This window comes from Sebastes fasciatus, chromosome 11 (assembly GCF_043250625.1).
Source record: "Sebastes fasciatus isolate fSebFas1 chromosome 11, fSebFas1.pri, whole genome shotgun sequence".
Lineage (NCBI taxonomy): Eukaryota > Metazoa > Chordata > Actinopteri > Perciformes > Sebastidae > Sebastes > Sebastes fasciatus.
The window spans coordinates 34,690,473-34,714,846 of record NC_133805.1 but is presented as its reverse complement, the minus strand read 5'-3'; the positions used below and the strand labels follow the sequence as shown (position 1 = coordinate 34,714,846).

At 41.7% G+C, this 24,374-nt stretch overlaps 2 protein-coding genes across 2 annotated transcripts in view; one reads left to right on the top strand and one right to left on the bottom strand.

Annotated features, from left to right (window-relative positions):
• LOC141777778 (E3 ubiquitin-protein ligase RING2) overlaps window positions 1–14,802 on the top strand; it is a 157,051-nt gene extending 142,249 nt beyond the window's left edge. The window contains exon 10 of the transcript XR_012595969.1: window positions 14,793–14,802. The gene's annotated coding sequence lies outside the window, so the exon portion shown is untranslated. The remainder of the gene's footprint in view (window positions 1–14,792) is intronic.
• Window positions 14,434–24,374, bottom strand: part of LOC141777775 (cadherin-6-like) — a 124,640-nt gene continuing 114,699 nt past the window's right edge. The window contains exon 12 of the mRNA XM_074652330.1: window positions 14,434–18,556. Within this exon, the coding sequence (XP_074508431.1) occupies window positions 18,003–18,556 (554 nt within the window). The 3' untranslated portion in view covers window positions 14,434–18,002. The remainder of the gene's footprint in view (window positions 18,557–24,374) is intronic.

The window sequence follows — 24,374 nt, the reverse complement described above, 5'->3', positions numbered from 1 at the left end:
GGGGGAAATGTAATGGAAAATTACATTGTATGTACTGATGTCTCTTTATGCAACAGTGGAAAGTTACTGTCTGTGTTATCTTCGTCTCATGTAGTGGGAAAGTACTGAGTGTTGACTTTTACTGGGACACTGGTTGTGTAAAACAACTCTTTATCTGTGCAAAACAACTCCTTTTCCCACACTCCCTGTTGTAGATTTCTATATAGTCACATTGTAATAATCTGTTAGGGGGCACTCTTCTGCAGACTTTGTGCGACTCTGTATAACCAGTGCCTCTTCTTGCAAGAATAAAATACAACAAAGACATTTCATCTGTTTGGGATCTTGATTTCAACGTTCATTAGAACTCATCTTGGAATACTGAAAGAATTTCCATTACACATCTGCCCAGTCAATGCTATAGACAGGATCAAATTATTTAGTAATATTATCTTGCACCAATATACAAAGGGGCACATGCTCAAAATATAAAGAGGAAATTCAAAAACAGATAAACTTACATGGAATTCTGAATGTCGTTGAACTCCTCTACATTGATGCGGTCAGCATTCAAATCAAGTGATGTCATACTAAGCACAATGAAATAATAAGAGAATAAGATCACATTACTGCTCATCACAAACTCTGAGACCAGAATATAACCACCAAGAATGCAGGATATAACTCATATGCTACCATAATTAGTAACCTGTGTTACTCATACAGTAGCGTTACTCATACAGGTTACTGTATGAGTAACACTACTGTATGAGTAACGCTACTCATACAGTAACGTTACTCATACAGTAACCTGTATGAGTAGCGTTACTCATACAGTAACCTGTATGAGTAACAGTAGCGTTACTCATACAGTAACGCTACTCATACAGGTTACTGTATGAGTAACACTACTGTATGAGTAACGTTACTGTATGAGTAACGTTACTGTATGAGTAACGCTACTCATACAGGTTACTGTATCGAGTACTACTGACTGATGTGTCGTTATATAGCGGCAATTCTATGGGAATTACCGTCCGTTCTTTGTCTTAGTAAACTTATGGGTCTATAAAGCCCTTTGAGATGACAGACTGTGATTCAGGGATCCAGCTACAGTAGCTACATAAACATAAACATGGACTTGAATTAGCCGCAGCAAGCCTCGGGCTACGGTTAGCAGAAGGCTAACGTACTTTCAACCTGGCTACTCATCGCCTGCTTTCACGGTAAAGCTACCTACAAACAAATCAGTACAAAACATTTAGATATTACAGGAAAACGAAGTTAGTAACTTACCTGCCCAGGAGAAGAACTGCTAGCTCAGAGTCCAACGTGAGGCCGATGCTGTCCCGGAGATCTCTCCACCGCTGAAACGCTTCGCCGATATTGACACGCGTTTTATTCCGCTTATTGTCGGACTCTCTTTTGGACTGTCTTCTTAAAAAGTCTGTCTTTCTTTTTTTGGGTTGTTTTGAGGTGTAGGCAGTTGCTGCCAATGCTGGAATAGCAAGCTTTTCAGTAGGTTGTTCCGCCATTGACCGAGGCTTTCACTATCTGCAGAGACCAGACGTGAACGCGCATCTCCTTTTGTGGAACAGCCAATAGGAACGCTCTCTCTGAAATGACCTGTGATTGGCCAAAGTCTGCCGTCACGGGCAAGATTTTCTAAAGCCTGTAAACAGAGCCATGAGGAGGTGCAGAGGTGTAGTTTTCTCTCAGATCACTTGAATTACAATATGCTGAAAGGTTATTATGGAATTTTTGCCAAATTATGCCAAAATATTGTTGCCTACTGCCACTTTAAGGGTTAAGGATTATTTAATGTTTAATACATAGCATAACCATCAGTGAAATTAATAAATAAAAAAGCAGTTTATTTTACGAAATTATTTATTGGTATTTCAGAAGCCGAGGGTTTTGCTTGCCCGATGTTGTTGACTTTCAGCTTTAGTTGATTTGATAATTTGTTCTTGATATTTGTGCTTCTTAGGCCTAGCTATGTAGGTCAATAGTTCCTTTTTTGTTTGTTTTAATTATGTTTATTGTTTTACAGACAAAGTTAATACCGTTAAAAGTCCAGTTATGAACAACATGGATCAACGATTTGTGTGTTACAGTACATTCATCCTCCCTATTTCGTATCTATATTCACATACAGTGCCTGTTAGCAGGGGGAGAACGCTCGGGTTTCCTCTCCTACTTGAAATACTACAGAGGGGTAGAAGGAGGCGGTTTCGGGTGCATCCCCTCAACCAGCGAAGGAGACACTCTGTGCAATGTGCCTCAGCTCCATCAAAAATAGACTAGGTGCGTATTTTTAGAAGGAGCAGAGCAGAGAGCCTCTTCTGGGACGCTTCTGAAACGTGTTGCAGTGCGTCTGGTGGATTCACAAGCATCGTCTAAAGCGGCCGCGATCAGTAACTGCCCCCCGGTGGAATCCAAGGGTAACATTTGTGCTAAACTATCGTCTTAACCGGCAGTTTTTCAAAGGTTAATACCAGGCTTGAAATCGAACCCCCCACTGGTTATGTGCGTAGCCTTTCACTTGATAAGAATTGAGAATCTCAACAAAAGACACTGATGTCTAAAAACGGTATTGACAGGAAAGGGGCAGAGGAGAAAACAGCGAACTCAGCTGGGGCAGTCTGTAGAGCAGGACGGGATGTCGGCGACTGGAGAGCAGGGCGTGAGGCCGGCGACTGTAGAGCAGGGCGGGATGTCGGCGACTGGAGAGCAGGGCGTGAGGCCGGCGACTGGAGAGCAGGGCGTGAGGCCGGCGACTGTAGAGCAGGGCGGGATGTCGGCGACTGGAGAGCAGGATGGGAGACCGGCGACTGGAGAGCAGGATGGGAGACCGGCGACTGGAGAGCAGGGCGGGAGGCCGGCGACGGGAGAGCAGGATGGGAGGCCGGCGACGGGAGAGCAGGGCGGTAGGCCGGCAATGGGAGGCCGGCGACGGGAGAGCAGGACGGGAGGACAGCGACGACGGGAGAGCAGGACGGGAGGTCGGTAACGGGAGAGCAGGGTGGTAGGCCAGCAATGGGAGGCCGGCGACGGGAGAGCAGGACGGGAGGCCGGAGACTGGAGAGCAGGGCGGGAGGCCGGAGACTGGAGAGCAGGATGGGAGGCCGGCGACTGGAGAGAAGGGCGGGAGACTGGCGACTGGAGAGCAGGGCGGGAGGCCGGCGACGGGAGAGCAGGACGGGAGGACGGCGACGGGAGAGCAGGACGGGAGGTCGGTGACGGGAGAGCAGGGCGGTAGGCCGGCAGTGGGAGGCCGGCGACGGGAGAGCAGGATGGGAGGCCGGAGACTGGAGAGCAGGGCGGGAGATTGGTGACAGGAGAGCAGGGCGGGAGGCCGGAGACTGGAGAGCAGGGCGGGAGGCCGGAGACTGGAGAGCAGGATGGGAGGCCGGCGACTGGAGAGAAGGGCGGGAGATCAGCGACTGGAGAGCACAGCAGGCGCGCCGTATCGTAGGAAAACAATGTTTTTTCTGGCGACACATTTGTAGCGATGCGTCTCGGTGTGAACAGACCCTGAGTGCGTAATCGTGCAACAAGCTCTCCAACAACATCTCTCATTTTGTGCTCACCCAGTTATATGTTGCACATAACATACTGCTTCACGTTGAGACACAACCTCTGCTGTCAGGACTTCCGGACTCCGTGGAAGTGAATGGATAATGGTCGTGCTGAGGCGCCACTGTAGAGAGAGTTGGAACGGCCAGCAGCAGCTGGTATCTATAATTCAACAGTAGCACAGGGAGTGTAAGGAGGTATGAAGAATTCAGAGAGGTGCAGGAAGTGGAAAGGCCTCCAGCCTCAGAGGTCCCTCTGTGCAGCAGAGAACAGCGTGTCCTCCATTGGGGAATATAAAAGCATTAGTTGTCTCTGAAGACCTGGTGGACTTGAATCACAGATTTGTTTTTCTGTTTAAACTTCATGCTTAGGTACCTTAAACACCAGTATTTCTCCCCAAAGTCCTCAAAGTAAATGCCCAACATGTTTTGATATGTTTGTGAAACATAATACAGATTTGTATGAATCCATTAATTTCTGTTTTTTAAAAGCCAACCTTATATTCAACATTTCATTTTTTTACTGCGAATGAATGAGTCAAGAGCCCTGGGTCTACTATGTGACTTGACTGGACTTGGGTCGAATCAAATCCAGGCTACTGAAATACGCATGGGTCTTTGTAGAAATGATCAGTCCAGAAACATCAACATCTACATGTTTTTAAAAAATAAAATTGTAGAGGAAGATTTGATAGCTATTACTCCATTACTATTCTTCTTCTTAATTTCTGCTAAACACATCATGTAATATGTCAGTGTGCAGCTTTTCCCGCTCATCACTTCATAAAGTAGTTTGGCTAAGTTGTTAAGCTAAAAAAATGCCTTTTTTATCTCTTACAAAACCAAAATAAATGAAAATCTGACTCTACTTCCTATTCACAAAATCTACATAAGACACACTGTCGAATGCCCCATTTTTTAAGCATTTTCCTAGCAGGCAAATATCTGTACATTTAAAATTCTAATGGAGACACCAAAGCTAGTTGTGTAAATACATGTATAAACTTTGCCCCATGGGATACATTCGTCTTCAAACCCTCCCATTTTGACTGAATAGAGGCAAAGAGCATTAGCATTTATTTGGAGTCGTGTTTGTGTCCACCTCTTGAATCCTTTTAGCATTGGTTTGGTCTCCACCAGCTCCTGGAGAAAATATGTCTCGTTTAACATTTATGCATTTTTAATATAAAAATTCGGATTAGTGAAGTGTTGAGTTTATAATGTAATATCTCTGACGTAATGGGGTGAACCAAATACAGGCTAGTACATTATGTCTGGGTTGTAGCAAGAAATCAGGACGGTCCTCTTAGAATGGAAGTGGAATGGAGTCCAGAAAAAAAACTGGTTTGATTTTTTTTATACCAACCTCATATAAGATAATACTATTTAAAAGAACAAGAAAACATATTAGTTATAAAATAATATGAGTAGGACAGGCATTATCAGCACAATGAACTTGTCTGTTCAAGGTGGAACTTTCACTTTTAACATGATGCTGTATAGTTTACTGAATAATAATACATCATATTTGAATTGTTATATTTTGTGAGACAAATCTGAATCAATACTGTAACCAGTAAGGTAAATGTAGTACTACAATGTTTTCCTCTGAAGTAGAAGTACACAGTTAGTAGTATACAGTTGAGTTGCATATTTTTTACGTGCTTTGGGGGCCTTTTGTAAGTTATTTTGAGGTACAATGAGTTGGAATAGTAACATAATTCAATATTTTTCATATTTATCTAAACATCATAATAAATCAAAAGCTTGGCCCTTGCCTAACGTTAAATCCTTCAAAATTTGCTTTAAATTTTGGATAATGAATATTGATCAACACATCCTCATTCCCAACTCGTCAAATACCACCGCTTGGTCAGTGCCCTTCGGGGCTACCCCTCTTGCGTTACTCTTGGACGGCGTACATGCATATTGTCCTTTCAAAATAAACTTCAGTTTTCACAGGATGTTAGGTTTAGGCAACAAAACCACTTAGGTACGGTTAGGAAACGGTCGTGGTTGACCTTAACTTCACTGACTAACGACTCACGGGGCTCACAGGGCTAACGATACTAACGAGTCACGTGACTAAAGACCGACGTGACAAAATAAATCAACGTTACATTGGAGTTAGTTTAAAGCCCGGTTCGTCACATACTGATGCTAAAGGGTGCCTCCGTGCGTTGGTTTCCAATGCCGAGGGGCACCGACCAAACGGCGGTATTTGACGAGTTGGGAGAACGCGGGTTGTAATGGCATATGTATCGGTAAGTTTAAATTTTGTATTATTAAACAACAAAAATAAATGTAATTCACAGCAGTATGGTGTTTGTGTTGTATGTATGAATGTCATGTATTTGCATTACATGTGTTCTTGGTTTTGGATTGAGAAAGAGACTCGAGTCACAAATTGTCAGGGTCTATTCTCTATGTACTTTTAGCCCATTTTTTGATGTTTCAGGGTTTTAGTCAGATGTGGCACCAAGACATTTACAGTACATCCCAAATCCAATTTAGCAGCACTGTGAAACATTGACAGTGTGGTGCTAAATAAAGTGCTCACATGTGCTGTTCTGGCTTGTAGGCATAAATAGATCATCTTATCCCTTTACAAACCTCAGATCTTGTTTCGCTGTATCAGAATCAGACTGGGGCTTACGAATGAGCTCAGAAGACAAAGACGACTGATCTGCTTTGCATCACTGGCAGGTCTACATTCGTGTTTTTTTTTATGAACTGTATGTATTTATCTTTAATTTGAACAAAGAGGGGCACAGAAATAATCACGTTAAGTAGTCTGTTTTACAGTGTAAAGGTCTTTGATGTTACACGGTGGAAAAAAGAACTACGTAGGTGTACTTAGCTAGCATTTGACTTAAAGTGGTGTATTGATCAAGTTAGAGTGGTGCCTTTTTGACAGAGAAAAAAAACAACCTATTTTTAGACACAGCAACATCTGCCTTTGATGGCCACATGCATTCAGCGGGTCTCAATCAATGGGAAGGACTGAAACAGAGTATCGCGGTGTGTTTTAGCTGAGCGAGGGGAGTGATGTCAGGTGGATGTGATGAGATGTAATTACTGCATTCAGAAAAAGGCTCAGCAGTGTCATTAAACTCTCTCTGCTGCGACCTGCAGACGAGAGATGTTCAGCTGCAGGTAGAAATTACAAATCACTTTGCTTGTTTGTATCGTTTCTTTGATTTCTGTTCAGAGATTTAAATCACTGACTGCAGTTCATTATTTTTTTTTCCAAAGCAAAGCCATAGCATTACCGGCATAACACACACACTCAAGAGATAGCATCACCATTCATGACTGTCATCACTTCACTTCACTCTGTTGCCCATTTGAACTATTCACTACAAAACTGATAAAGATAATGCCTCAGCAACCACAGCCATTCTCCACAGTGATCACAATACGACGTTTCTGTGACTTTCAGTAACGTTTTTTGAGGTCCCGCCGTGAAGCTGCCATATAGAGACGGGGCACCGTTGTCATAACCTCCACTGCCCTTAAGTTATGTTCTGTTGTTTCATATCACTCATCCATGTTTACTGTTTACTGCTTTATTTTTTTTAACTCACCTCTCCTCTCATTTCAGACAAAGAATGTACAGTATATGGCTAAGAAGTGAAAGGCAGTTGTTCGATCCATTGCAACGTCAGTGCCCAGCAGCAGAGCTACGCCTCCGCCATTTTGGACCGAAAGCGACTACCGGACGCCAGTAAAACGTCCGCCTACAAAGTACTGTACAAAAGTAAAACAAAATTATTTTGATTCTATTGTCATATTTTTAATGTCTATACCAAAGTGTCCTGTGTTGAACAATAAAAATATTATAAATATGCATACTATTATTTACTTACTTACTGCTCAACTTTTTTGCCCGGCTGCTTCCCAGAGGAGCAAAAAGTGAGCGATGGACATAAATGGAAGTTAGAAAAATCCAGCACACAGATTTTGAGAGCAATCTCAAACTTTTTCATGTCAATGATCTCCAAAATGGAGTCCAATAGACCGAAGGACCATGGATGTAGAAGAGGGTCCAGTAGACCACAGACCATGGATGTAGAAGAGGGTCCAATAGACAACAGACCATGGATGTAGAAGAGGGTCCAATAGACCACAGACCATGGATATAGAAGAGGGTCCAGTAGACCACAGACCATGGATATAGAAGAAGGTCCAATAGACCACAGACCATGGATATAGAAGAGGGTCCAGTAGACCACAGACCATGGATATAGAAGAAGGTCCAATAGACCACAGACCATGGATATAGAAGAGGGTCCAATAGACCACAGACCATGGATATAGAAGAAGGTCCAATAGACCGAAGGACCACGGATGTAGAAGAGGGTCCAGTAGACAACAGACCATGGATATATAAGAGGGTCCAATAGACCACAGACCATGGATGTAGAAGAGGGTCCAATAGACCACAGACCATGGATGTAGAAGAGGGTCCAATAGACCACAGACCATGGATATAGAAGAGGGTCCAATAGACCGAAGGACCACGGATGTAGAAGAGGGTCCAATAGACCACAGACCATGGATGTAGAAGATGGTCCAATAGACCATAGACCATGGATGTAGAAGGAGGTCCAATAGACAACAGACCATGGATGTAGAAGAGGGTCCAATAGACAACAGACCATGGATATAGAAGAGGGTCCAATAGACCACAGACCATGGATGTAGAAGAGGTTGTATCCTGTGCTTTTGCCCTGCGTGTTAGTAAGTAGCCTACAACTACATTAAATTCTGTTGATGTCTTGCTACTAGCACTACTAGCTACTAGCACTACTAGCTACTGGCCGATAACCGGTTGTTTAGGAACAGAGACGTTAATACATCCACCACGGTACAGGCTTATGGCATAGGCCATGGGTGTATTAGAAGATAATAAAAGTGATGAATTACAGCCAATATATCCATTATTACAGCCACATACAGCTAGCAGGAAGCTGGCACAACTTGATATGTCATATGAGCGTGCAGAGCGGTGCAGTCCCGTGGGTCTGATGCACGTTCATTATGCCGAGGAAAATAACTCTGGATTCAGCTGTTAGTTCATTTTACTACTTTTAGGACATAATTATTATCGCGTCCGATTTACAGACGCAATGTTAGACTATGGGAAAAAGTCTTTTCGGGCACAATGTCATCACGTGACGGAAACGGAAGTTGTAATTCCACCGATGTAATGTGTTTCAAAGCCCGGCGCTCTTCCTGGGGGCTTACTTGATACATCCATGGAACTGACACGTTTGGCTTTTTCTGCTCTCTTCTTCTACAGCCATGAGCTTGCTAAAGACTGGTCAACAGAGCCCACGTACACATAAATTGTTGCGGACAGTGCACACACACCTGCAGAGGAGACGGGCCGCGGGTCGCTACACAGAGCATGCTGGAGCCCTTACAGTAGTATTCAACGTCTGTTCACTTCGAGTAGCCTGGAAAACATCTCCAAAGCATCTCTGCTCATATGATGAGATATGAGAGAGACTTCCCTCTTCTTCCTTTTCCCTTTATCTGCCGTTGATGGTGCTGTTCATTAGAACAGTCTCTCTGTATCCAAGCAGTTATACTGTTTACTGGAGAGGACTCATCAGTCACTGCTGAGAAGTTTCTGCTTCTTCCTGTCTAGATGTACCGGGTTTTCCTCTCAGCCCATCTGTGGTGTGTATCTGATTCAAGATGAATCCCACCAAAGAAAGTACGATCCAGTGAGTCTGCTCTGAAGTAAATGTTCAAATCGTCGGCTTTCTATTTTTATCTCAACAGCCAGAAGGAGGAGGGTTATGCCATTTTGATGTCAGGCTCTGCCAAATCCAAATACAGCAAGCACAAGTCTTCAGCATAGACTGCACTCTCTTGCCAGTAAGACATCTGGCCTATATGGTAAAGCCAAAATTTCAAGTGAAATGAACTTATCATTTTACAGTATAATTTCAGACATTTGTGATAAAAAATAATCACATTTTAATAACAGGTGTTTCATGAAATTGAATTGTTGCACGCATGTCTTTTAATAACTGATGCATTCCAAGTTAATTAGCCACATTATAAACAGTTCAGTTGAACAGGTTCTTCTTCCAACAGGAGGCTCAGTTTCTAAAAGCCTGATCTGAGCTGTCAAAATGTATTCAAATTGAATCCATGTTTGTGGTAACAGATGCTCCTTCATTCTGTCACTCTAACACTCTCTCCTCTGTTTTCACACTTCACACTTTCACACACAAAAGAAACTCGTCGACATGTGCCCCTTCTTGCTCTCTTTGCATCTTTATCAGAATCCATTAAGAATTTCAGCACACCCCCACACACACCTGAAAAAAACACCACTTCTCCATCTTCCAGAAAGCACTTAAGAGCATCTGACCCTCCCTTCTGTTCTTCCTTTCCTCTTGTCTTGTTCAGCCCTTAGATGGAAAGTCTGGATGAATGGAGAGTGTAAGGCTCCATGTTCTGTTACACTGTTTGATTATGCACACGGACTGTGATTGGGTGATAATCGGTGTTCTTATGCTGCATTAAGATGCCTTGTCATGAATGAGCAGGGGCGTAGCCCTACATAAATGGGGTTAATCCATTGTATTTGCATAATCGTTAACCCATGTTATGGTTCTGATGCAAATCCTATAAGCAGTGCTGAACTAATATATGGCTGCATAAATTAAAGCTGCACATCAACATTTTTATACTGTGTAATGTGAAAGGAGTCGCTCCATCCCACAGAGAATTATCTCCAACTCTGCAGTTTCATTCAACTTAAATTCAACATTTAGCTTTTTAGTATCTTTCAGCTAATTGTTTTGCTGCAGCTGTTTTCATTGAAAAAGTAAAAAGAATCCACTGTATTCTACCTTCTCAGTACCGAGCACTAGACAGATACAGTTAGAGACTATAGCTGGCGCATTTTGGCAGCTAAAGAGCCAGATCATTTTCTCAGGAGTTAGTGGAGACCAAAACAGAGGTAGTGAATGAATGCCAATGTGTCTGCTGGATGTGTACGTAAGCAACTGTGTGCCAACACGCTTATCACATCAACTTAAAGCTGCAGTAGGCAGTATATTTTTGGCATCATTGGGCAAAGATTCCATAATAACCTTTCAGCATATTGTAATTCAAGTGTTCTGAGAGATAACTAGACTTCTGCACCTCCTCATGGCTCTGTTTTCAGGCTTTAAAAAATCTAGCCTGTGACGGGAGACTTTGGCCAATCACAGGTCATTTCAGAGAGAGAGAGTATAGTATTATTAACTATATTTTCATTAGTGTATCATCACCTGAAACCGTTGTGTTTTAGTAGCATAGAATGAGACCATTTTTCTACAGTAGCTCAGAATGTACAAACCAAACTCTGGCTCTAGAGAGAGACTTTCACGTTTTTACGTTACCTGAAGGCCACCGTAATTATCGCAGAGAGCAAAAGCCGCCGTCTTGGAAAAGGAAGGAGTGAGCGGAGGGGTATTCAGTTGGTTGCAATCTGCAACCACACAGCTAGGTGCCACCAAATCCTACACACACTGACTTTCAGTTGTTTGTTTGAATTTGGAAGTTAAAGAGTGGCTACGCCTCGTTAAGAAAAGCTCATATTGGCTAATCATTCTGTCTTTAAGCGTTAACACAAAGGCGAAAGGAAGAGTTTAATTTAAAAATCTAATCGTGTATATGTTTGGAGGTTATGATAATCACAGCAGAGGATAATCTTTTAATCATTGGCAAATATTATTAAACAATTTGTAATTAATTAGAAGGTATCTGATTAAATATGGAGTATTAAACATTGAGAATGCTCTCTCCCTCTGCCATCTGTCTCTTGTTTAATCTCATATTTTATCGGCTTTGACTTTACTGCCTTAGAGGTTTTGATATTTCTACTCTTTTTTTAATTTGTTGCTTCTTTTCACCGCCTTGTTTATCTCTACTGGGTTGCATCTGATATCTGATATAGGGCCATACCACCTCAAATCTATGCTCCGATAACTGATATTGCGATAACATTTTTGTTCAAACATTAATGAATGAGGCTGCTTTTGGTTGTGTGTTTATTTGAATGACATCTACTGCAACACAGAACATAACATTTTTTTTTTTTGCCAGAGGAGCATTATCATAAGCTGCTGTTACTCTGTTAGCCCTCACTGATGGGAAAATCTGCCACCAACAAACATTTTTATAAATACATTTCATTCCTTAATGAGTTGAAAGAAATAAACAAAACAACAACACATATTGAAGACATGTAGGACTGCATTTCCACTGTGCCTGTACAAAGTCGTTGTTACAAGAATGCTTGTACCCTGATGTGTCCCAGCCCCTCTGGACTAAATCTTTTTCACCATCCTGCTACTTTTTCCTGGTGCATCTGGGGGCTGAACCCTTATTGAATTCTCTTGTGTCGTTGAACTTTTCCCCCCCCCCAATACCAGTTGACAACATCTCCCAACGTTACATGGTTGCCTAAAGAACGGATTCCTTGTCTTGTTCTGTCTCTCTCTCTCAGTAGCAGCCTTTCTTCAGCTTCTACCCAGATGGGTGTTGTGCCTGTGGGCGGAGTGAGAGGCCCAGCCCTGCAGGCCACACACAGCAAAATATCCCAGTGAAGCTTCACAGCACCTCGCTCAATCCGTGCCTTGAAGAATGAATGGTCATCCATTTTTGAGTGAATCTGTGTATGCATTTCTAAACATACAGTGTCTGTACGTGTGTGTGTGTGTGTGTGTGTGTGTGTGTGTGTGTGTGTGTGTGTGTGTGTGTGTGGTACGTTGTGCGGGGGTGGGGTTAGTGAGTTTGACAGTCATTTCTTTTCCCCTTACACGACAGCTCCATCAAAGATTAACTGAGAGAGAAAACATGAAGCACTAATGGAGGGACGTGGTGTACTTGTAGCATGGTAAAGTTACAGCTGTCATCACTAATGCTGCCACTGGGTAACCGCACACACACACACACACACGCACGCACGCACACACACACACACACACACACACACACACACACACACACACACACACACACACACACACACACACACACACACACACACTGAAACGTGGACTGAAGTGACTGATGTACTCTACCTTTCACAGTCTCCTGTCCATCAACTGCTGACAGATGGTGAAACAGAAAAAAAGAGCAGGGGTGGTTCACGGAGTAGAACAGGGTTAAAGGTTTACAGTAAAATCTGTCCATTCCTGTGAAAAGAAAATCTGACATCCCTCCATCCAAAAACAAAAAAACACCCCAACAGTTCAAAATGAATCAGTCAGCAGCTTTACCACACTTCTTCTGTGAATCTTTTTATGTAATTGACCCTTTGCTAAGCCCCGCACCCCACTGCTACTCCATCAAGCTGTCAGAGCTACCACGGAGCCCACGCTGTCACTAACTGCACCCCCTGCATAAATATTAGCTCATTTTTGGAAAAAAGAAAATCATGATTTGAGAGAGAAGCAGACAGAAGGGGCGACAATATGCGTTCCGAAGGATATATCAGGATGTCAAACTGATTCTGCAGACGGAGATCTCACGGAGATAGTTTACCTTCTAGACACGACCCCCAAAAACTAGAGTGCTAAAACTCAAATTAATGATGTCATCCAGTACAAAGTGTGGAACTGCTCTATACTGTGGACGATGAATCTGTGTCACAGCTGAGATCACTACAATAGTATGAAGCTCATTTGGGTATAAAAAAAGAAAACAACATTCTGTGGGTCCACAAAATCAGTCTCCCATTCATTGTCTATGGACCAGCTCTAGAGGAGCTCATGTTCACAAATACTGATTGAACTCCTGGGCCATGGAAATAACATTCATTTAGGTTGTGTTCCCCTTTAAAAGGTCCAATATTATAAAAAAGTGAGATTTTCACGTTTTTTATTATAAAGCAGTCCTATATAAATACTGTGAAAGTATCGAAACACTCAATCCACAGGGAAATACACACAGCCCGTATTCAGAAACTCTGCATTTGAAACAAGCCGTCAGGATTTCTGCCCATTCGTGATGTCACAAATAAACAATATTTAGACCCTTTACGCATTTTGAAACATAAAATTCTAAATATTTCCCGGTTTATTGAGTGAATGTCATCAGCTGACAGGAAGTACACATGGACCCAAGCTGTTGCCTAGCAACGCAATTCCGTTGCAATTCTGTCAAAATGCGCTAAAACGGAGCGTTTCAGGCAGAGGGTAAATACAGGCATATTCAGGCTGACAGTATGAGGAAAATAAAGGTTTTTTTGAACATTACAGCATGTAAACATGTTCTAGTAGAAACACAAAATACAAGTATGAACCTGAAAATGAGCACAATATGGGACCTTTAACACTCCGTTTCTCCTTTTTTCTGTATCTCGTGTATGTAGTCTGTCCCTTACAAATGACCATAAAGTGCAAACTGTAGATAATATTTCATTTAGAAACATGGTAAACAACCTGTTTGCTGTGTGCCAATTAGGTTTATGGTAATTAAAACATGATTTTTTTTATCTTAGAGGTTTTATTTAAATGAACAGTGTGTAACATTTTATGGAATATAATATTCATAACTATGTTTTCATTAGTGTATAATCACCTGAATCTAAGTGTTTTCGTGTTAGCTTGGAATGAGCCCTTCATATCTACATTGGGAGCAGGTCCTCTTCACGGAGTCCTCCATGTTGCTCCACCATGTTTCTACAGTAGCCCAGAATGGACAAACCAAACACTGGCTGATTTCTGCTGTCGGAGATGGAAGAAATAACTGGAGGAGCAGCAGAATGTGTTGTGATTTTCTACTGCTGAAGAAAACAGGCACTTTTAACAAGTGAGAGATAAATGTCAACAATGACAATCAACATGGTTCCCCGCGGCTGTTTCTTTCACTGTAAAACTTTATTTTGATAAAATGAAACAACTTGATAATACATCATATACGGACGGTAGACTGCCCACAGCGAGTTTCACACCTCCAAAATGACATTAAAAAACAGTGAAGCTGGACAGTAGTTTGAATTTTTTTCCCCTCCCTCCAAGAATATCATCATCGTGTCCTTTAAATATTTGGTACAAAAAAAATGAAGTACAATATAAAGAAAAATATGTGGACATTTTAGTTTTAAGCCTTCAGAGCAGACCACGGTCACAAAACACAACTGGAACAAACTGCTGCTTTTACTGGAACTGCCAAAACACACAATACAAACTCCTGATATCAATTCAGGATAACAAAAAGTCTGAATCAGTAAATGATCCCAACTTCGTAGTTTCATCCCTCACTTGAAATATGTTATTTTTAACACAGCACTGAGGTTGAATGTTGTGATTTTTACTTGACTTTTTGCTTCAGTAATTACTGTGACATCAAAGCAAATGAATACGCTGCCTTCCAGCTTCAGTTAATTACAACATTTAACGACAAAACCTTGCGTCTCTGAATGAGACATGGGTGGGCTGAATCAAACTAAGCAAATAAACCAGTAAATAAGGAAAGCTGTTGTTTTTTTTTTCTCTTCTCAGACAAAGCAGCAAATAAAATCTGTGCCAGGATACCTTTGGGCAAAAACATTTGAATCACATCCTCAAACTATGCAAGTACACGGGAGAAAGCAGGTACTGTATGAGCAGGAAATAATATGAAGCTGAAAATGAGGTTACCAGTCACTGAAAGACATTCAAGCTGCAATGCTGGCTGTGAAGTAGGGCTGTCACTTTTTCAAAAGGTCAAGTTTGAACGAATGAGCCCTAACACACAATTTGTTCAAGTTAATTTGAACGCAACCCACAGAGCCGAATCCTAAGCTAATGATACATTGTAAAACTGACGTTCCATTCATCCGCGGTGCCTCCGCCACCTCTCTGAGTGACAAGCTAACATGTGACTTTGGATCTGTTGTCGTGATAATGTTACTGTAAAGGCAGTTGTACCTTACTTTTATCCACAATTTCAGAATCCATCTAGAGTGTCTACAGAATCCACAATGCTTCCACACATCACTTCTCAGATGGTTTGGTGTCATGATTATCTGCTTAGCACATTTTAGAAGTTACCTTTGTTTTGTGTTAAACCTGCTTTTATTGCTTTTTTTGACCACTTGGGAGGCTTGTTGTCAACGTGAGGTTGCCGGGCAACCGGGGGAGACTCTAGGCAGTTGCTGCACCCAGCAAGGAAATAGAAATAGAATAAAAATAAAATCACAACCTGTTTGTTTTTACACTTTGGTTTTCGTATTGAAAAAAACATGATACACAGTGTTAAAGCGAGATTGGAGTTATTTTTATAAAACGGTCGCTATATCGTGACAGTAGTACATGAAACAGGTAACCTGAAAAAAATCATGTGTCCTCCGGTGCTCCCAACGGCATCTGCAAGATTTCACAGACCGGAGGAAAACAAGCAGTCAGAGCTGACCTGAGGTCTGCTGTCCATCTGCTGTCTATGAGAGCCGTCTGTCAATCACTCGCGTACTCCAACCAAGCGGTCAAACTAGGCAGCTCTGATCAAATATGAATCAATATTCTGTTATGTTAATGCCTATTTCTCTCCTCAAATGTTTTCAGAATCATCTTGTAGTGTACTGTTTAGCTGTAAAATGAGAAAGTTTGTGACGCCGCCGCCATTATGAAATCTGGTGAAGGAAGCCGGAGCACAGCCAATAGGAACGCTCTCTCTCTTTGAAATTACCTGTGATGGGACAAAGCCAGTCTATTTGCACTTTTTTAGCTTATTGCTAAACTAAGCTAAGCTAAGCTAAGCTACGCGGCTGCTTATTTACTTTTAATATTTACTTTTTTATTATCACATTATTCTTGTTATGGCTAATGTGTTAACAACAGTTGTTTACATACAGCAGATAGGGTTAGCAACAACATATATTCTCTCTACTTTTAGCTCTGGTTTGGTTTCCACCAACTCCTGAGGAAAAATATCCATCTCTTTAGCTGCTAGATGCTTCGTGTTCACCAGTTCCCTGCTGCTGGAGATGAGGCTAATGAGAACGGTGGGAATCAATCAAAACAGTAATATTGCGGGCTGGAAAAAAACAAAACAAAGGAGCTGAAAGGCGCTACAACACTACTACTCTGGAGTATTCCTCTGGAGGCTCGTCACTACAATCCACCCCTTTCACGTTACATGTAATCATTTGATCCATTGTTATTATAAAAATATTGATTAGTGCTGCTCTAATATGTAACCAAAATCCACAACCACAATCTTTGCCTGACAAATGGCTTATTGTGCTTAAACATTGGTATTTTTGAGTTTGGTAAAAGCAAACAGTTTGAAATCTGAATAAAAAGTGACAGCTCTACTGCGAAGGCAGGGCTTCTCCGTGTCCTTCATGTAAATATTAAACATATTCTCAAATGAAAAGCCATTTTTTAACATTGTTCAACATATATGATATCCGGAGGTGTATTTTGTTGTAGAAAAAAAAGACTGCAGTGAAATTAAAGATTTATAGAACTTAGCATACTTCCAATATAACTCAGTTCAACCACATTTCTGACACAATATACACTTTATCAAGAAGCTAAAAATCTACCCAAAACAAAAAGTCGAAAAACCTGCGTAAAGAAATCAGTGCATTTAGTCATATGAGTTGTCTTCTTTTTACTCTGTGTTCCGAAGAAGGTGATTTTTCAAGCGAGGATCCTTCAGAGCAGCTCCTCTGGAATGGTCCTTTTGTACAAGACAGCAAAAAAGACAAAACGCAATCATGTTAAGAGTCATTAGCCCCCTCCAGTCTCAGCCAACCTACAGGCATCCACAGTTCAGCTCGAAGGGCAGCAGAAGGGCACTTAGTCAAAAAGAAAAAAAGAAAAAAAGTTGTCTTCCCCACACTCTTCACTTCCTATCTGCAGAAGTAAGTCCCCTGAAAAACTCCACTGGGGTTTTGTTGACTGACCTGGTTCCCAACACTTTCCTCCATTGAGTTTTCCTTGAATGGCACATGTAAAGCCACGAGAAACACTCTGCAAAAAAGGTTATTTGGTAACCCAGGAGAGATTAAAGCAAAGCCTGAACATATTTTAAGTCCAATTCTCAAATACTAAAAAAGATCCTCAAGACTCTATTCAGGCCAGAAATGAGTCTTTGAAGGGGTTGACACTGGTTTAACTGAAGGATTTTGGGCATCACTGTTGTGCTGGTTAATTTACATTTCTACATCCATTAATTCCCATTCCCAAAATCACATCTTTAGGACTTTTGTCCCCTTTTGAAAATAACTTGGTAAGCTCCATTTTGGATCCATGTGCAGTGGATCAGGTGGCTTCATCGTGTGGATTGTCTGTATTTTTAAACAGATTTTATTAAAGCTCATCAGTAATGTTCACAATCTCTAATATTGAGTGTGTGGTAGTCACGACGTTGATGTCCTCAAAATCGCTCCTGAACCTGTCTTTGACATGGAAGTGAGTGTGTGTGTTTGTGGTGTTTTCGTTAAGAGAAGTCACTGTCCTCAGCCCCGTACAGGTCAGCTAGTTTCCTGAACCTGGGCCCCCAGTCACTCAGGTAGTGGTAGTCCTGCTCAGCCTCGGACGACGCCGAGCCCAGCGAGCTCAGCGACTCGGCCACAGAGCCCGCGCCCTCGTAGGCATAGGTGGCCAGCGAGTCGTACGGCGGTGCTGTCGGGTTACAGTCGTTCTCCAGCACCCTCTGGTTGATGAACTCGCGCACGTCCCCGTTATCCCGTGACGCCACGCTGACCGGCGGCATGATGAGGCCAGAGGGGGCGGGGGCGGGGGCGGGGCGGCGGTGCGGCGGGTACAGCAGGGTGTCGGTGGGGATGATGTCACGCCTCTGTTTGGCGGACTCCTCTAAGGTGGCGGCGGCGTCCGGGTGTCGCAGTGCTCCGATGTCGAAAGCCTGGGTGTCCTCCTCTCCTCCGCCCTCGTCGTTGTAGCTCACCACGTTGTCCCGGACATCCTCCTTGGAGATGATGAGAGGCTCCTGCTTTCTTTGGCGTTTCAACGCTGTGAACAGAACCACGATCACTGCAGGAGACCACAGCAGAAAGATTTGGGATTAGACAATTTTACAGTGAACAGCACTAACATACTATGACGGAGTATTAGGGCCACATTGAGGGGGAAAAAAAATCAGAGATTTCGAGAATAATGTCAGAATATTAAGAGAAAAAAGTTGTAATTTAATGAGAATAAAGTCATACTATTTCAAGAAAAAAAAGTCATAATATTATGAGAATAAAGTCATAACTTTACGAGAAAAAAAGTAATTTCCTCCTCCACAAAAGAGTCAGTTTCCCCATCAGGTCCGTGTGGTTCTTTCTTCAGAATAAACTCAGTTTCTTTCACAATCTTTTCAAGGTCCTGATACTGATGATAATGTGGTGCTGATGTGCCAAAAGATGAAGTATTTTACATCTCAAGATGCTCCACGTTCCAAATAACACGTAAAATGACTACTTTATAATATCATGACTTTATTCTCATAATATTACGACTTTTGTTTCTCGTAAACCTATGACTTTATTCTCGAAATCTCAGATTTTTTTTTGGCCCTAATACTCCGTCGTTAACATACAGCCAATGAAGACAGAAAGAACATTTCACTTCATGTCAATGGTCTCATTTTAGTTGCTTTGTTTTTGATTGTTTATATGACAACATGGTACTCAACTTATTTGCTTAGGTCTGGGATCATGATCATGGCTGCAAAGAAGCGAACACTTTAGCCAGTCATTGCACCAAAATATGATGTGCATTCACAACTGTGGTAACACTTCATTCAAACATACGGTCTGTGTGGCAAGCTCCCAATTGCCTCTCACAAACCTGAAGCTTGCGGGTGTGATTTCACAGAGCACATAATTGACATACTCAGCGTGTTAAAGTTACATTGTAATGAATCGGAACAACAATCAGCTTTTTCTTCATTTTGTTTGGAGTAACTTTACGAAAGTGAGCACTATAAAAAATGGAATTACCCTTGACCTTTTGACCACCCAAATCTAATCAGTTCATCCTTGAGTCCAAGTGGACGTTTGTGCCAAATTTGAAGAAATTCCCTCCAGGCGTTCCTGAGATATCCCTCTATGCGTAGGGCGCCAAGTGCCAGAGGGCGGCACAGACAGCCTGCTGTTTGCCACTGAGGTGTCGCTGACCTCGCGGTAAAGACTCAGATTTGCAGCGATATTTAGCCCCTTTCCCAGTAAGCTAACATGACATGTTTGGTATCAACAGATTCATCACGAGCTCAAGATTCATGTGATACCGCCGTATTTACGCTATCTTAAAAACTGAAACCCACAACAGTCTTCAAAAGACAGTAAAGTTAATGATCCACCATCATTTTCAGAGGGTTAAAAGTAGTCCAAGAACTGATGGAGGAGAATAATCCCAATTTTAAGATCATGGTCAGATCAATGAGACAGGAAGAGTCTAATTAAAATATAACCTATGGTTCTATTTTTCACTTTTACATGGTTAAATTCATTATTTAAATTAATTAAATGATGTTAGAAATAGGACCTACCAGTAGGCTGCAGGTTGTTTTTTTTGCCTATTCAAACAAGACAATTTCATTTAATAGATATATATTGTGTGTAACGTGTTGCTGTTACTGGTGCAATCTTCAAAAAAGGAGTCTTGAAAAGAAAAGGGGTGTATCTCACAATCAAGGTCAACATGGTAGCTATATTATAACCAGGTCAAGAGGCTATGTCAATCCTGTATGCACAAAAATAACAGTTTTTTTCTGCGCTTTGTGAGCGCACAAAAAATCATTTTTGAGCCAAAAGATGTAGGGGGCACCATCTAAAATTTTGCCTAGGGCACCAAATTGGTCAAGGCTGGCTCTGGGTGACAGTAACCTTGACCTTTGACCACCAAAATCGAATCTAATCAGCGGACATTTGTGCCAAATTTGAAGAAATACCCTTGAGGCGTTCCTGAGATATTGCGTTCACAAGAATGGTACGGACGGACGGACAGACGGACTACTCATAATGCCTCCGGCCACAGCTGTCGCCGGCGCGGAGGCATCAAAAACAACTTCCATTTTCAAAGGAGCGTGACTGGGGGGGTCATCGGGATGGCCTTCCCGTACACCAGGGAATATTTACATACACCTTTTTCATCTCTCCTATGTTGTGCCACAGAACGCCTTCTTGTCATTATCATTACTGAGCCACTTCTTCTGTACGGTGCCATCTGTTTTTCCATATGCTTACGGTCACCAATAACAACACACTCTTAAAGATAACTCATTTAGCCAGCAAACTCATTGGTATTCCTACCCCCTAAACTTATAACATCGTGTCACCTCATCCCTGATCCGTAAAACACTCACAATCACACATGACCCAGATCATCCACTCTACCAGGACTTCACTTCACCTCCTTCCTTCTGGATGCAGGTAGAGACTACCCAGTGGAGAAAGGCCCATTTGAGCAAGAGCTTTGTTCCTACAGCCATATGATAAGTATTAAATAAGTAACCTCCTCTTAAATTACAAGAAATCCTGTGTAGAGTGTTAATTCATGTCTTTGTCTCTTTGTATAATTTAACGCTATAATAATAATGCGTAACGCAAATTTGAAAGCTAGAGTGAAACTGTCATGGCCATTTTCAAAGGGGTCCCTTGACCTCTGACCTCCAGATGTGTGAATGTGCGCTTAATCGAGATTCAATAATTGTATCGATTGACAGCCCTAATAATTTTGTATAATTCTGTCTGTCTTATTTGTTTGTGTTATGTATGCACCTACTGTGGAAAAGAATCATACCATTTATCTAAACTTTGGAGTGTTTGGAGGTTGTTTTTTTATATGTTCTATTGATAATCAACGTTATCCAGTCGCATTTCCTGTGTGTATGTGTGAATGGGGCTGACACAGGAAGATAGAGATATGCAGCATGATGAGTCAACACTGAATCAAGTGGATCTGTAAAACTGTGATGGATGTAACAAACAGAAACAGGTAATAATGCTACTGTTAGCATTCGTTTTCCCTTCCAAATACTTAACCTGGGGATTTGTTTATAACCAGTCTGACTGTGTGACCGCTCGCGTCTCTTGAATCATCGGATTTCCTTTTCAGAGATGTTGCCCGATTCCCAAATCCAAGCAATTCACTTGGCGAGTACTATCTTATGAGTACAGATAGGGCTGCAGAGGCCGGTTACAGGCAGACAGAAAGGACGGCAGCCTTTGATTTCAGAGAGGGCTCAGCCATAAATAATCATGCAGAACATTTGATTGGCTAAGCTCATGCAGGCCAGTTTGAATTTAAATCAAGTCAGAGCACAGTGGCAACAAGAAAGAGCAGAGGCGGAGCTGAGGTCAGGGAACTGAAATAACCGATAATGCATACACAGGAGCACTTCAAATCGCAGCATGAAATGTCTGCAAAGGAGCAGGAGAGCGTGAGCTGTGATGTGAATGAGAGAAAATCTGATACTGAGAGAAAGAGTTAAGGTAGATATATAGAAATACAGCAAAGACGTGTATAGTTAAAGTAGGCTGTTACTGTACAGTATGTGCAGGCTAGAGAGAGCCAAAGATAGATGAACAGAGGCAGAGGAGAGAGGAGAAGAATGACACAGGAATGATGTGAGGGTTGAGGTGATGAGGAACGCATTCATATGCATATCAGCCCTACTAAAATACTACAGCTTAAGGCTGTCTTGTGAGTACCATGTTAAATATAATTCGACACTGTGATTTCTCTAAGGAACCGTTTGCTCTCCTTTCTGCGTGTCCACATCTATTTTACCGTCTTTGTGTGAATTACATTTACATGTCTGATCACGTTTCCTTAACGTCAGCGTTCGGTGAGCGTGATCACACCTAGAATGTGTTTTCTTTGGTGAGAACATCGGTTGGAAAGTTTTTTTTTATTTTTGTGCACAGTTAGGAGCACACCAGGACTTAATAAGATGAGTATGATGGACCTGTCTGCTGTAATATCTCCTCTCTGCTGTTCATTCCAGTTGAGAGCACTTGAAGAACTATTGTAGCTGAATGTGAGCAGCAGTCCACAGTGTAGATCGCCCCAAAACTGCCGGCTATTGAAATCAAAACTTCCATTTTCGGGTCCGTCGACGGGAGTTCTGTTGGTACTAATAAACCCCAGTTCACTCACATGTCAGTGTGGCGATTCAGTGCCACCTGATTATAACCGGTCTCTATTTCTCTGATTTCTTTTTAATAGTAGTAGTATGTAGCGGACGATTGAAATGTTGTCTTTTCACAATACATTTTAATATAGGTTTCTTTGCATTTTAAATTTGTCTATCATGGATTATGTTTTATTTAGATCAAGGCATTTAAGGACTTGGTTAAGTTGTAACCCTTAATCATGTTTTCATTTCCTGTATGAATGTAAATGTAAAATTATGGCTGTCAATCAATTATAATATTTAATCGCATGATTGTCCATAGTTAATCGTGATTAATCACACATTTTTTATCTGTTCAAAATGTACCTTAAAGGGAGATTTGTCAAGTATTTAATCCTCTTATCAACATGGGAGTGGGCAAATATACTGCTTTATGCAAATGTATGTTTATATTTATTATTGGAAATCAATTAACAACACAAAACAATGACATATATTGTCCAGAAACCCTCACAGGTACTGCATTTAGCATAAAACAATATGCTCAAATCATAACATGGCAAACTGCAGCCCAACAGGCAACGACAGCTGTCAGTGTGTCAGTGTGCTGACTTGACTATGACTTGCCCCAAACTGTATGTGATTATCATAAAGTGGGCATGTCTGTAAAGGGGAGACTCGTGGGTACCCATAGAACCCATTTACATTCACATATCTGGAGGTCAGAGGTCAAGGGACCCCTTTGAAAATGGCCATGTCAGTTTTTCCTCGCCAAAATTTAGCATAAGTTTGTAGCGTTATTTAACCTCCTTCACGACAAGCTAGCATGACATGGTTGGTACCGATGGGTTCCTGAGGTTTTTTAGTTTCATATGATATCCATCATACAATATCCTAAAGATCGATGTATTAATGCGTTAAAGAAATAAGTGGCGTTAAAACAAATTTGCGTTAACGCGTTATTAACGCGTTAACGCATTATCGCTTTGACAGCCCTATTACAGTCTACTTAATCTGATTGTCTCCTACGGTGTCGTATTGTATCATATTATGTTGAATTGCATAATTTATATTTATTTTATCCTGTGGTGTTTTACTGTATCGCCATCATGTTGAATCGCGTCATGTAATAATAACTATTATGTATTAAGTTGTGACATCAGCTCCACGTATTAAACTGAATCATGCATGTTTTTGGTACCCTCATACATAAGAATACTGAGCAGAGGTCTGTGTTGAGCCGGAGTACGGTCCTTCTGATTAGAACATTTTCCCTAACCGAGTTAAGACAGAGTTATTACTTTGTATGTAAATTGTATCTCAGGGTGTGTGTGTGTAAGAGTGGAGGCTGTTGATGGCTGGCTGCTCTCATCTCTTCTGCGCTCATGTAAGCCTGGACGCTGTATTATAGCACTGAACTCGCATGCAGCTGGAGTATGTGAGTTAACTGTAACCACTGCTGTTGTACATGCAATTTGGTTATCGCTCTTTATTAGACAGTAAAATAGATCTTGTAACTATAGAGGTTGCTCTAAAATTTGGAGGTCTGGCAGATTATTCATTTAATCATTTTTAAAATCATCTAACGGACTCCCCCTGAGCGACTGTAACAGGGTGACGGCTGTCTCATATGAACGCTGGTTGAATGAGCATCTGAATATTGGCTTGTGCCCTATATGCAATAGCTTGTATCTGCATCATTATGACCTACTGATGGAGATGAACTGG